A 13373-nucleotide genomic window follows, 5' to 3' on the forward strand; every position below is an offset into this window, starting at 1 on the left:
TTTTTGCTGCGAACGGATTTCAACGATTTGTACACCAATCGAATCGGAATTTTCCTAAGATTTGTTTGATATGCTATACATTACAATTCCATATTTAACATTTAGTATATGATTTAAATTGATGAAAATTGGAAGCATTCCCATTTCCCCATACATTTGTTCTGTCCATTTGTGTGCTTTCCCGAACAAAGCTGTCAATAACGGGTAACTTATGCAGCCGCTAGAATAGAAACAACGAAGGGGATTAGCGAAAAAAGAATATCTGCGAAGTAAACTCCACGCTTGCATAGTAAGTTAGCTGTCGGTATCGTATAAGTATTGCATCTCATCTGAGGAAAAATCTCAGAATCTTTCTATGCCCGAAAAAACGAAGGTCGTTTATTCTGCACGCTTTGTGTATTATATTTCCCCTCGAGCTATAAACGTTAGCGAATATTTCACTTGAAGTGCATCTGGCATTGTAATTAACACAACCATCCGAGCTTGCCATGGCTTTGTGTTTGTTGCTTGTTTTCGTTGCGTGAAACTTAGAACTTGTTCATTTCCTGTACATTTGAATAGCACACCTTCGATACTTTTAGTTGCCATTCGTATTTGCGTATTTGCGTATTTGTACTAGCTTTGATGACGGTTTTATACGAGAGTCGAGAAACGATTTTTCATAAACGGTCATTCTAGCGATGTTTCATTTTTATCGCTGCAACTGTGTGCATCTGTTAGACTAGTGTTTGATCCTTATTCCGCCTACATTGTAGCCTCCTGACTACGACATCCACTCCCAATTCAACCACCACTGGGAAGTGATCCGAACTCAACTCGTTAAGGGTAATAGGATCACCGACATGGCGATCCGTGTTGTTGATTAAGATATCAATGATGGAATGTACTTCAGCACGAGAAATGCAGAAAAAGGAGTGGCCGGACTAAGGATCCTGTGGTGTGTTCACACTGTAGATCATCATTCAGAGTCACTCCATTTTGATTCCTCCTGTGGTTTCCACAGGACTGATGTCGAGCATTAATGTCACGCCGATGACGTATTTCGACTGCCTTCGTGTTAGCTTGATGATATCGTTTTTGAGAAGCAACGCCAAACCATTCCCGGTTTACGTCTGTTTGGGATAGTAGACCGCAATCACGATAATAGGCCCAATCGATGTTGTGATTTCTGCCCCTATAATTTAAATGATGTTGACTTTCAGGCACGGAAAAAGTGGATATCTGATGTTATTTCTAATGGCAATATTCTCAATAGACAATAATTCGGAACTCGAACGTTAATATTTGGTTTAAGATGCGTCTCGGTAACGATAGTTACGTCGATGCTGTTTATCACCATGAAGTCAGTGAACTCGACGATCTTACTCTTCAGCGAGCCGACATTCCTATTAAGTAGCCTTAGAGATGACCAATCGATGGTTGTAATAAAAATGTAACATGACTTTGTGGGAGATAGGATGAAGACAATTGCATAAATCGAAACTAGTAACGAATCTGTATATATTCAAAGTGCTCTGTCTGTTCCGAATCTTTGAGGAATTTTAGGATGAGCATGTTAGACGACTTTTGGATTCTCTAAAAATGGAAAATTAATGTGAGGGTCAGGGAAAACGGGTTACGACAGACTTGAACTTGTCTGTAGGTTGCGACAGCATCTACTCTGTCGACCAAGACAACTAGTTCCGATTTTGGGGTGTGTGTCGGTCCCTTTGTACCGCGATGCTAAAAGTTGTCCTGATTTCCGACCGTAAATCGCGTAATTTCCAGCAACCGTAAATCGCGTAATAAAGCAGATCGCGTAATTTCCAGAAAACCGCGTAAAAAAACACGGAAAAAACGCATTTCACATGTGAGGAGAAAGTTCACTATAGCGTTACACACGATCATTCTTGTGTTTCGGTTAGCATCGCCCAGCCGAAGTCATTTAACGAAGAGGATACGGCTGTTGTTACACTTCTTGGACTCATTTTTGGAAGGAAACACGAAACGGCTTGGATAAGATTTTTCCTGATCAGCTTGATGTAGTTGCCCACTTTCATCAACAACACATTGGGCCTGACCATGAAGACCACGTACGCTTTCACGTCGCTTACACTTCACTTAATCTTTTTGTGTCTATCATCATTGTACTTTCACCTTTTTCTCAATATTGACTGGATCCTCTCCAGTGTGGCCATTGTTCCCGCCCGACTCGACCGCTCCGGAATGACGTCATCGTTGCACGCATTGAGCGCGGGACATGCATCACCGACATCACCATGCACCGACGAATCAATATTCATCGCTAACGCTACCTGTTCACAACTACATAAAAAGAGGTGGCGGTCGAGAGCTTGTTCATTCTGTTTTTACACGTTATATTGTAACATCGCCAAATAAACAACTAGTTAGAAGAAAAGTGTTTGGCTTCCAAGTGCACTCTTGCCTTCCGAATAAACCTTCGCACCATCGATATCTGGCTAGTAAGGGGAGTGGATTACAAAATAATTCTTTGCATGTATCCAAATTATATTTCGCTGTTACTCTGGATGTTCCTTTAGTCAGAACCATTCGAGGAGCCAATTGAACCAATCAAAGATGGGCACATAGTACATATGGACAACACTTGACATTTCATAATAATTCAATTGTTTATCTCAATGAAATAAAATGTGTTCTTTGTGATAGATGCGTAGAAATATTTCCTATCAACTGGTGCAAACATTTTTGCGTTCTATTAAGGAAAGCTCGAGTTATAAGTGCTCGAAATCTCGAAATTTGGAAAATAGATTTTTTTTTCCGATGACAAATGAGTTAAAAACGCATGAAACATGCATGAGATCTGGTGTCATCTCGAAAAAAAAATTAACCGACTTTTTGGGACCGGAAAAAAAATTATCGAATTTAAAGAACCGACTATGTACATTTTGTTTCTTGGCACAAAAAAGATCTGTGCAAAGTTTCAGCTCAATCGGACATGATTTAGGGTTGCCTCAAAGCACTCAAATGGTTGATTTTTTTGCCACTCAAAATGTTGATTCTCGTTCATTTTTTTTTTTGTTTCAAGATAACACCAGATCTCGACGTTTTACGCATTTTAAAGTCATTTGGCATCGAAATAAAAAATTCGATTTTCCAAGTTTCTTTTACTCCTCTTGGAAGATTTTCGAAGGCCAAAAAACTTTGAGACCCTAGAGGCACCCCTAAATCATGTCCGATTGAGCTGAAACTTTGCACAGGTATTTTTTTTGGGCCAATAAACAAAATGTACATGGTCGGTTTTTGAAATTTGACATTACTATTTTAGCTGCCACCCTAATATACATATACGCACATTGGTCAAAACTTCGAATAGAATATACACGCATTACACAAAACATTGAATTTTGTACAGCTGGCCATCAGTTGACATTTTTATTTGCTGTCTAAATTTCAAAATGTTCGCCCAAGTATTATCGCGACTTGTCTATACTGATATATTGTCTTTGGTTCTCAGTTCAACTTTCCAAACGTTCCCCTCGTTCTGCTTTAATATTGTACTAAACCTAATCGACGAAGGTTTTTGCTCCCTACAATGTGACTGACATTTCTGATTTGAATAGACTTTATTTTCATTCACGCAATCTTACGGGTGATTCCAGTGTGCCTTCAAATAATCTTGTTTCTGTGTAAAGTGATTCTATGAAAAAGCATAAAATGTTGAAGTTGCATTTACGCAGACGTTCTGAATATTAGTTATGAGTACGTCTAGATGGTCAGTATCCGAGCAGAAGCTACGAGTGCCTTTATTCATTAGTCATGGTGTGCGGAAAGTGCCAAGTGGCTGGTTGTAATAACAAAGTTGGAGAACCCGTGCTGCAACATATATCGTTTCACCGTTTTCCGAAGGAAGCTCCCACGTAAGTTCTTTGTTTGGTTCGATTTAGGTTAAGTTTGCGCCCGATTTCAATTACTTTCAATTATCTGGCGGTCATTCATGGGAAACCTTCAATTGTGTAACATATCTGATATGAATGCAGTAAATTGTGTTACGGCTATCAATTAGCTCAGATATCTTCAGCGATATTCCGTACGGCACAGAGAGCAAGCAGAGAGGGAGAGAGCCTCGATGATAACACACACGGTTAAGTCCATATTCAGCGAACGACGCACAAAGCATAAATGAATAAAAACAAATTTCATTTTCATTCTTTACACTCTTCCGACTTCTCTCTGCCATGTGGACGATTGAAGCCATTCATCGATTATCTCGGAGAGTGAGAGAGGCGGATTCTTGTCATGTGTAAAATCGGTGCTGTTGGGAATGGACTTGTTCTGTCTTACCGAAATAATTGAACAAGCTGGAAACACCTCAAATTGTGTTATGAAAATTTTGCGTAACCTTCTTCCGCAGATCACGTGTCCCGTTAATTCATTTTTCGCATTTTTGTTATCCACCTCCTTTTGCCGGTTGTATACACCTTAGGCATAAGTTGTGTGAGTATCTGAGCGATATTTGTACTAAAAATCGACCAAATACACTCCCGAATGAAACCCCAAAGTGCGAATGGCAAAGAGAGCGAGAGGAGATTTTTTTTTACGTGAGAATAAACAAGAAAGGAGATATGAAAAAGATCTTTAAAAGTCCCGTGAAGCTATTGGCGTGTGGATCCGTCGGTAGGCCAGAGGAAAATCAGGCGAGTGCGAAAAAAAAAAATAGTGGCAAGATATTGCACTAAACCGCGGTCACTTGGTGTTGATTTCGTGATAAAGCCTAACACTGCAGCGTTGGGAGCCAATATTGCACGAATCCGAACAGGAAGCCAAGCGTTTTGGGCTGGAAAATTGGCACGGTTTAGAAAGCGAAGAAAATTTTCCACATCGCCACTCGTCTTGTCTTAGGGAAGAAAAAAGAGAAGAAAATCTCGAGAGTGAAGTGGACCTCTTTTCGTGGAATGGATTCCTCAGTTCGAGTCTCAGTCAGTTCGCGTATAGTTTAGTGAGTGTGAGGTACGGGAATCGCAAAAGAAGGAGTGTGTGGACAAAAAGAAGCCGTTGGGCAGCTGCTACAGTTATAGAGTATAGCGCACCGACGAAAGAATCGAGGACAGTTAGTCTTGGGGTTGTGACGCTTCAGTTTTATCTAATTATGGCGAGCTGAGTTCCCAACGGTTCCGCTGGTCAGTGTGTGGTAGTGGTGCCATTGCCGAAGACGTGAAAATCGAGTCATCATAATCATCGAGCTAGCGGGTGTTTGTTGGATAAGGGCCGCCCCCCTCGGAAGGGGAAGACAAGCACATTTTCCCCCCGAAAACCAATTCCCACAAACTGTCAGGAAATTCGATCTTGGAACTCGTCGTCAAACACACAAACACAATAATCCCGAACGATGCCACCATCTTACTGTTCGGTCGCCGGATGCTCGAATAGTCGAGGTCCTACGTGCAGCTTGTACTGCTTTCCCAAGGATGATGCTGTGTAAGTACAGAACTCAGATATCCCTCTCCCCGCAGCAGCAGCCCTCCCTTTGCACACAGTCAGGCAGTTCGATCCTGCTGTGGAGAAAACTGCAGTCCGCGCTTACACAGGGGTTAGGGCGAACGGAAACTAAGAGAACACGACGGGGACAGTAGAAAAAAAAAGATGCGGATGTATGCCTCATCTCTGCCTGCCAGCGGTGGTGTTGATGTTGAGACGAATACCAGGGGTAGGAATTGAGGGACGATAAAAGGGACAAGTTGAAAGTTTGGATACCGGTGAAGCCGACGCGAGGGAAGAACTGACTGGCAGGGTAGTGCCGAATGGTGCAGAACAAAGGGGGAAGGAAAAGTTGAGAAATTGATTTTTGTCTCTCGGGTTTCGCTTGTGCCACAGAGAACCCACCGATGGCTTCGTCAAAAGGACGCACAGCAAAGGCGGAAAAAGGGGGAACTTGGAATTAGGGATCACACGTTGGTTGGTAACCGGTGGCAGAGATATTTCATCAACCATGGAGGGAACTGATGGCGTGGGTTTTGATATGATTGATACAGTTTCCATCTTTTTTTCGTTACACATTTTGAGCAAAAAAACCGCTTTTTTGTTAGTGATGTGGATTTATCTCCCATTGTTTCTTTAGGTTTGCGAATCCAGTTCCGCTTAAGCACAAATTATTATGAATATAGGTTGAAAATTCATTGCAGAAACATGATTATCTAATTATTCAAACTAAAATCAAGACAATTCACTCTATCAAGTTTATCAAGAAACTTCGCGAGACTATTCACTGATTGATAACTGAACATAGATTTTGCTAAAAATGTACCGGTAATTGATCAATTATACAAGATCGAATGTGAAAAAATAGTTAATTTGGAACAATTGAATCGTTTGGTTGAGAAACCCCATAAACGCCAATTGGATCGAAATTGACTTTTTGGCAGTTTTAGAGTCCTTGTAGGTACCTACATCGACTATCAAAATTTCAGAAAAAAGTTAGTTCTACCGCTCTAAATCGGGGTTGCAAACAGGGTTTGTTAGAGAAACCCCATAAGTTATCAACACGGGCTGCGATAGATATACAATTTCATTCATTGTTTACATCCGAGTCGTAAGAAACATGCGCCACTCAATTTAATCGGAATGTCTTCTGATCGGTTTAGGACCGGGACATGACCACGAAATTTAAGCGTGGTACTCGGCGGATAGGAGGGTCATGTAAAGGGTAAGAGTCAATGGAACGGTATATAAAATAGGAAGGAAAATGATGTTCCAGCTTGAAAGTAGGAACAGATTGCACCTGTAGATAGGTTTGCTTGGTTGAAAATACAAGCGAACACGGCTGGTACTTGCAAAACTTGATCGATATAAAGCGTCATCGAAAGAGAAATATCTCGGAGGGATTTGGTGAACCCTTTAGAGGAAATACTCACGGGTGAAATGTTATTTTAACGGTTTAAGAAGCAAATAATCTCTCAGAAATCCCAAGCTGAGAACTGTAGTCGACCTTGTTAGACAACACATTTCGTCGTTTCCCGTAAAAGTATTCCACTACGCCACCGTCGAGAAAACTACGATAAACTACGCGAGAAAACAACTATTTCGTTGCAAAGCAGTAGCCGGAAAATCCCCAATGGTAAAAAAATCCACTTCAAGTTTTCTCAGTTCAATCAGTTTTCTCACTCGAATGACTTCAAGGACATGGACAGGACATGGTGGAAAAAAAAATCACATACGTGACGCCAACAGCATTATTTTTGGGCTTCTGAAATCGAAACCAGGTCAAGTGAGTCTCCCTGCCAATCCTGCATAACCAGACGGAAAAGTTCCGATCAACATAAAAAAAATCTAGGGCATCAGGGAGTTGAGAGCCTGTATTCCGGATGTAGATTATATAACACAGAAACCCGGGATTAACATGGCCATTAATACAACTCAAGTAATAAATTTCGTGATATGAGTTGTCCATTAAACTATTTGAAGGTTTGCCTGTAAATAAAATTTATTTCATTTAATGAATATACAATATCCTCATGCCTCATAACCAGGGTTGCCAACTGTAATTTACAAAAATCAGGAAAATGAAAATAAAAATCAAAATAGCTCACGGCTAGTTCGTGCCAATTTTTGGGATAAAATAGCATCATTTATATAGGCAGACTTACATTTATTCAATTTTATTCTACATCCTCCATTCTTTTTTTTTTGTTCTACAATATTTCGCCATCTTTCACGCAGTTTAAAAACTATATCAGAAAATGTTTCTCATCAAAAATTGTTTAAGGCATTTTTTATGCTGGTCACGGAGTAGACGTTTTTGCCATTGAAAGAATATTGCAGGGATCTTTAGATCGTTTATTATGTTTTCCCAGTACCATACACCATCACTACAGTGAATTGCTGAGAAATAATTTCTTTGAATTCATCTTTCATTCTTTGGAACGAATCTTTCCTCACCAAATAAGGAAATCATATCGACAGTGGATCAATTGTTGAATATTTTTTTAAATTTGATTCGATTATAGATATATTTTACTATAGTTTCACCATTAAAGTTGATTTCACGTTGGATCTGAAGAACAAATGCCATATAAAGTTATATTATATTGACTTTGAATTCAAAAAGCTTATCTTGAGTAATATTACACTCTGAAAAGTATTCCTTCATCAATCACTCTGCTGCTCTCGTACATACACATCATACAATGTAATGTTATTCCTCAAACTTAATGCCGTTATTTTTTGTAGAACTCGTAAGACATACTGGTTCCATGAAATTACTTAGCACTATTTTAAAAAGCCTCGAAAGATTTGTGAGTAGCCAAAATAATTCAGAATTTTCACTCTGGGAAAGTCAATTTGCAACGATCATACGGAATGATGGAAAAAATTAAGTACAGCTTTGTATCAGAAGAATTTAATCTGAAATTAATCCTGAAAAATCAGGATGGTTGGCATCTCGGCTCATAACCCTTTTTTAGCAGCTGCAAAAAAAACTATTTAAACTGTTTTTTTTTTATTAAATCGTTTATTTTTACAGGCTCACTTACATAAGCTTAAAAGAGCCAAACTCTTATCTGTATTGTTACAAGTATATATAAACATTTTCATAAATTCTAATGTTAATGGTGTAGAGAACCGATTACTCGCGGTTTGCTCGAGTTTAGAAGGGTGACATTTTTTTTTTCAGGAAAAGGAAGGGATATAAGGATATGTTGACAATGTTCACACTCACATTCATCATACTCAATTCTTAAGCCTATCTTATATCTAATATGTATTTACATTTTACCTTATTCTATTGTTAGTAAGAAGGGATTTTATTTCTTTCGACAATCACACACGGAGATCGATAGCTTTTAGGAAGACATATATTAGGGACATGTAATCAAGGTCTTACCGAGCCAACACATCTCTCGCCGGCACATTGGGCTGCCTTCCTCTGGCCCGAACAGAGTTCTCTAAATTCGATCTGGCAACAAGATACACCTCGCACGACCAAACAACGTGTTCGATGTCATGGTAACCTTGGCCACAAGCACAGATATTGCCATCGGCAAGATTAAAACGAAAGAGTAGCGCGTCTAACGAACAGTGATTGGACATGATTCGAGAGAAGGTGCGAATAAAGTCCCGACTCAAGTCCAGACTTTTGAATCATGGTTTGAGGTAACCTTAGGGATAATCGAGTGAAGTCACCGACCCAATTCATCTTCGTTCCACTTACGTTGCCAGTTAGCGATGGTATTTTTACGTACTAAAGAATAAAAATCATTGAAGGCGATTTTACGCTGATAATTATCGCCTTCAATTGCACCTACCTTTGCCAATGAGTCAGCCTTCTCATTTCCCGGAATTGAGCAATGTGAAGGGACCCAGACAAAGGTAATGACATAACAGCGTCTGGTTAAAGCACTCAAAATCTCTCGTATTCTCTCAAGGAAGTACGGAGAGTGCTTTTCCGGCCTCACTGAACAGATAGCTTCGATAGTGCTAAGACTATCCGTTACAATGTAATAGTGTTCAACAGGTCGTGAGATGAATTCATGATATGAGTTCATGAATCCAGAATGAAAATTCATCTCGATAAGCTGCTCAAAATTTCCGATCACCAATGGGTTCATAACTTTACACCGGATGAGAAACCGAAAAGATAATAAATTGAAGCGATCTTTTAGTGGGAGTACGCCTGCCAAAACCTCGAGATTCATGGTATGCGTTGAGGGCATACATCCCAACGCAATACGGAGACAAAGATACTGAATTCGCTCGAGTTTAATGAAGTGTGTTTTGGCAGCTGATTGAAAACAGAAACTGTCATACTCCATCACTGAGAGAATATTTGTTCGATACAACATTATAAGATCTTCGGGATGGGCTCCCCACCAGGTGCCGGTAATTGTACGGAGAATGTTTATTCTTTGTTGGCATTTTTTAATTAGAAACCTAATATGGGCCCCCAAGTACATTTGGAGTCGAACCATACCCTAAAATACTTGAATGACATAGCATGAGTGATCGGTTTACCCAAAAGTTGAAGCTTTGGTTTTGCTGGTTCATAGAAAAAACCACCATCTCTGTTTTCTCCGTGGAGAATTCGATCCCTAGCCCAATGGTCCAGGTTGAAAAATTGTTCAAAGTATCTTGTAAGGGTTCTGGCAGGTCGGATTCTTTTGATCCTACGACAGACACCACTCCATCATCTGCAAGCTGTCTTAAGCTGCAATTTCGTGTAAGGCAATTGTCAATGTCGCTTACATAGAAGTTGTTTTTTTTTATTATTTCTTTAGTCTTCGATTAAAAACACCACACAGACACCTATGAACTAATTGTTAATCTAAACACATTTTTGGACATGTTAAAGTCAAATTGGTCATCAACTTCGTTGAATAGACGGCAACATATATCCATAGGTTGTTCTGTCCGTATTGAGACCGATGAGTTTGTAGTCGGAGAAGCTCAATATGTCGGGTTTGTTTTAACGGTGCGTGAAAATTAATTTTACCAAGTAGTTCGGCACAGTCGATATTGTTGGAAATTATGTCAAAAATTTATAGTCGTTGCAGGATCATTCTCCTTTTTTTGAGCGTTGGCAAATGAAGGAGTTGGCAGCGATCTTCGTAGGCAGGAAGGTGTATGGGATCGGACCAAGGTAACTGGCGAAGAGCGTAGCGGACGAAACATTTTTGTACACTTTCAATTCTCCTGATGTGAACGTTATGGAACGGCGTCCATACTGGAACGGCATACTCTAGTACACTGCGAACTATAGAGCAGTATAACGTTTTCAGGCAGTACACGTCTTTGAAAGATATGGTGTTCCTACGTATGAAGCCCAACATCGAGAAATCTTTGGCGATAGTTAAGGATACGTGCTCTGTGAATCATAATTTGTGATCCAGGTATACACCTGGATCTTTTATTGTGATGACCTCGAGAATGTTATAACATTACATTTTCGTGCGTTAACTTCCATGCCGTTTATGTCACACCATTCAGTAAGAACTTCAACATCCGACTGAAGTGCGCAACAATCCAACATAGACGAAAAACATTCAGGTCATGAGCGTACATTAATTTCGGAGATTTAATCGATTTGCAAAGGTCGTCGATGAATAAAACAAATAAGAGTGGACCCAGGTGACTTCCTTGTGGCACTCCGGAAGAAATATCAAAAGGTGCAGATTGTGTGTTCCCAATACGTACGAATGCACTACGTCCTACCAGATACGTTGAAATCCACCGGGTAAGCCAACCAGGAAGGCCAAGCCTTTTCAATTTCTCCACGGCAAGACGATGAGGAACCCTGTCGAATGCTTTGGCCAAATCTATATATATGGCATCCACTTATTGCCGTTTTTCAATTTTTCCAATCATATTTGAAACACAACACATTAGATTCGTTGTGGTAGAGCGTTTCCTAACAAAACCATGTTGTTCCTCGACGAGCATCTTCGGCAAACAGCTGAGTATCGAAATTGATCGGTAGTTACACACGTCTTTGATAGGACCACTTTTGTGAATTAGAGTTATTGCAGCTACTTTCCATAAACTCGGAAAATCGCAGTCGTTAAGTGATCGGTTGAAGATTGTAGAAACTGGAAAGGCGAGGGAAGCTGCAATTTTTTTTAATAAAGAGAGGAGGTAGTCTGTCCGGTCCTGCGCCTTCTGACGTATCGATCGATAGCAATTTTCTGATGACATCTTGCTGACTGAAGAACATTCGAGGTATACTGAGGTTGTGATGTGGCAATTTATTCAGGTACGATTCAGTCAAGGGAGCTGAGTTATTACTTAGCACACTTTGAATGAACGACGCTAACAAGTTTGCCGAATCCAACACAGTTTCCGCCGCCACCCCGTTGAAGCGGATGTTGATGGGTATTCCTTTTGTTTTTTTTTTTGCGCTGGGCGATGTAGTTCCAGAAAGTTTTCGGATCATGTTTGATGTTGTTCTCAATACGATTTATATAATTGTTGAAATATGTCATCTGTAGAGAATTGTAATGGCGCTCAATTTCGCGTAACTCGTCCTTATGTAATGTGTTCCTAAATTTGAAATAACGATTCCTCAATTTCTTCAAACGATTGCGTGCATGTTGCAGTTCAGCATTCCACCATGGCTGCTTGAATTGGTCACGACGAGAATTTCTTTTAATCGGTACATTATTCCGAATTATTTCATACAGTTTTGCATAAAAAGAGGAGACAGCATCATCAATCGTATCGCCACAAATGATTTCGTTCCATGCTACATCAGAAATGATTTCATTCAAGACCGAAAAGTTAGCCCGATTGAAATCGAATCTCTCGTCGTTAACACTCGCATCAGCCACACAGGTTGCAGTGGCTTGGAAATGAAACAGGAGCGGCTTATGGTGACGATCAATTTTCATTAGAGGCATTAGAGCAAAGTTGTACAAAAGAGGGCTTAAATATTTCAAGTGTTGTTTGACTGTAAAATCGAACAATAGCGCAGATGGAAAGCGCGTCGGTTTTCCGAACCGAAGGTTGAGGTCCTCTCGAGACCCGCCACTGTCTAAAGTATTTTTCGGGTTGAAAATTCGTTCTACAACCCTTGAGCAATAGGCATATATTTGTGCTTGCCACACAATGCATGATTGGATACTTGAAAGGCATAGTTAGTCTCAATTAAGAACTGTGGAAGGGCCCCCTCCCTTTTCCAATGCATAACTTATAAACAACCGCATTCTTACTTGGTATGAACATTAAAGGTGCATAAAATGGGCTTGAATCAATTCAAATCGCTAAATAAACCACTGATCTCGAGAAACCCTCTAAGTTTAGATAGCTCACCATCAAAACGAATGAACAGTCAGAAGTTTGAGTTTTTTGAAAATCGAGAAATCACCCAAGGGTAAAGGAAATTGAGGTTTTCGAAAAAAATTGGTTGATGCCAAATGTCTTAAAATTGCAAGAAACTAGTGTCATCTCGAATTTTTTTTTTGTCAAAAATCGGAATTCTGGGACAGAGTGTCGATTTTTGACAAAAAAAATCGAGATGGCACTAGATCTCGACGTTTTATGCAATTTTAAGACATTTGGCATCAACATTTTTTTCGAAAACCCCGATTTCCTTGGGCGTTTTTTGGATTATCATAAAACTTAAACTTTGACCGCTTTGCGCCACTCTCCCTTAAATCCGATTGAGCTGATATTTTGCATAGGGTGGTTTTTAGAGGTAGTGAACATTTTTATGGGGTAACTTCTTGAAATACGATATGACCATTTTCATTGGTGCCCTAGTATATACTTTAAATGCATAAGGAGACAAACAAATATTTGTAGTGCGGGTAAGACGAAACCCCCCCCCCCCCACCAGTCCGGTTAAGATGCACAGGTGGTTGATTAGTATAGTTACATTACGAATTTGAAATTTCCGTTAATGAGCACCCGTTATATATGCTATTCTATAA

General features: G+C 39.9%; 1 protein-coding gene across 2 annotated transcripts in view; it reads left to right on the forward strand.

Annotated features, from left to right (window-relative positions):
- Positions 1-3570: 3570 nt before the first annotated feature.
- LOC129767742 (beclin-1-like protein A) overlaps positions 3571-13373 on the forward strand; it is a 44064-nt gene continuing 34261 nt past the window's right edge. Inside the window, exon 1 of one of the 2 annotated variants that reach the window (XM_055768903.1) lies at positions 3571-3878. In XM_055768903.1, coding sequence (XP_055624878.1) covers positions 3778-3878 — 101 coding nt within the window. In that variant the 5' untranslated portion in view covers positions 3571-3777. Of the gene's footprint in view, positions 3879-4602; positions 5437-13373 lie in introns of those variants that run through there. The other variant, XM_055768904.1, reaches the window with a different exon arrangement.

This window comes from Toxorhynchites rutilus, chromosome 2 (assembly GCF_029784135.1).
Source record: "Toxorhynchites rutilus septentrionalis strain SRP chromosome 2, ASM2978413v1, whole genome shotgun sequence".
Taxonomy (NCBI): domain Eukaryota; kingdom Metazoa; phylum Arthropoda; class Insecta; order Diptera; family Culicidae; genus Toxorhynchites; species Toxorhynchites rutilus.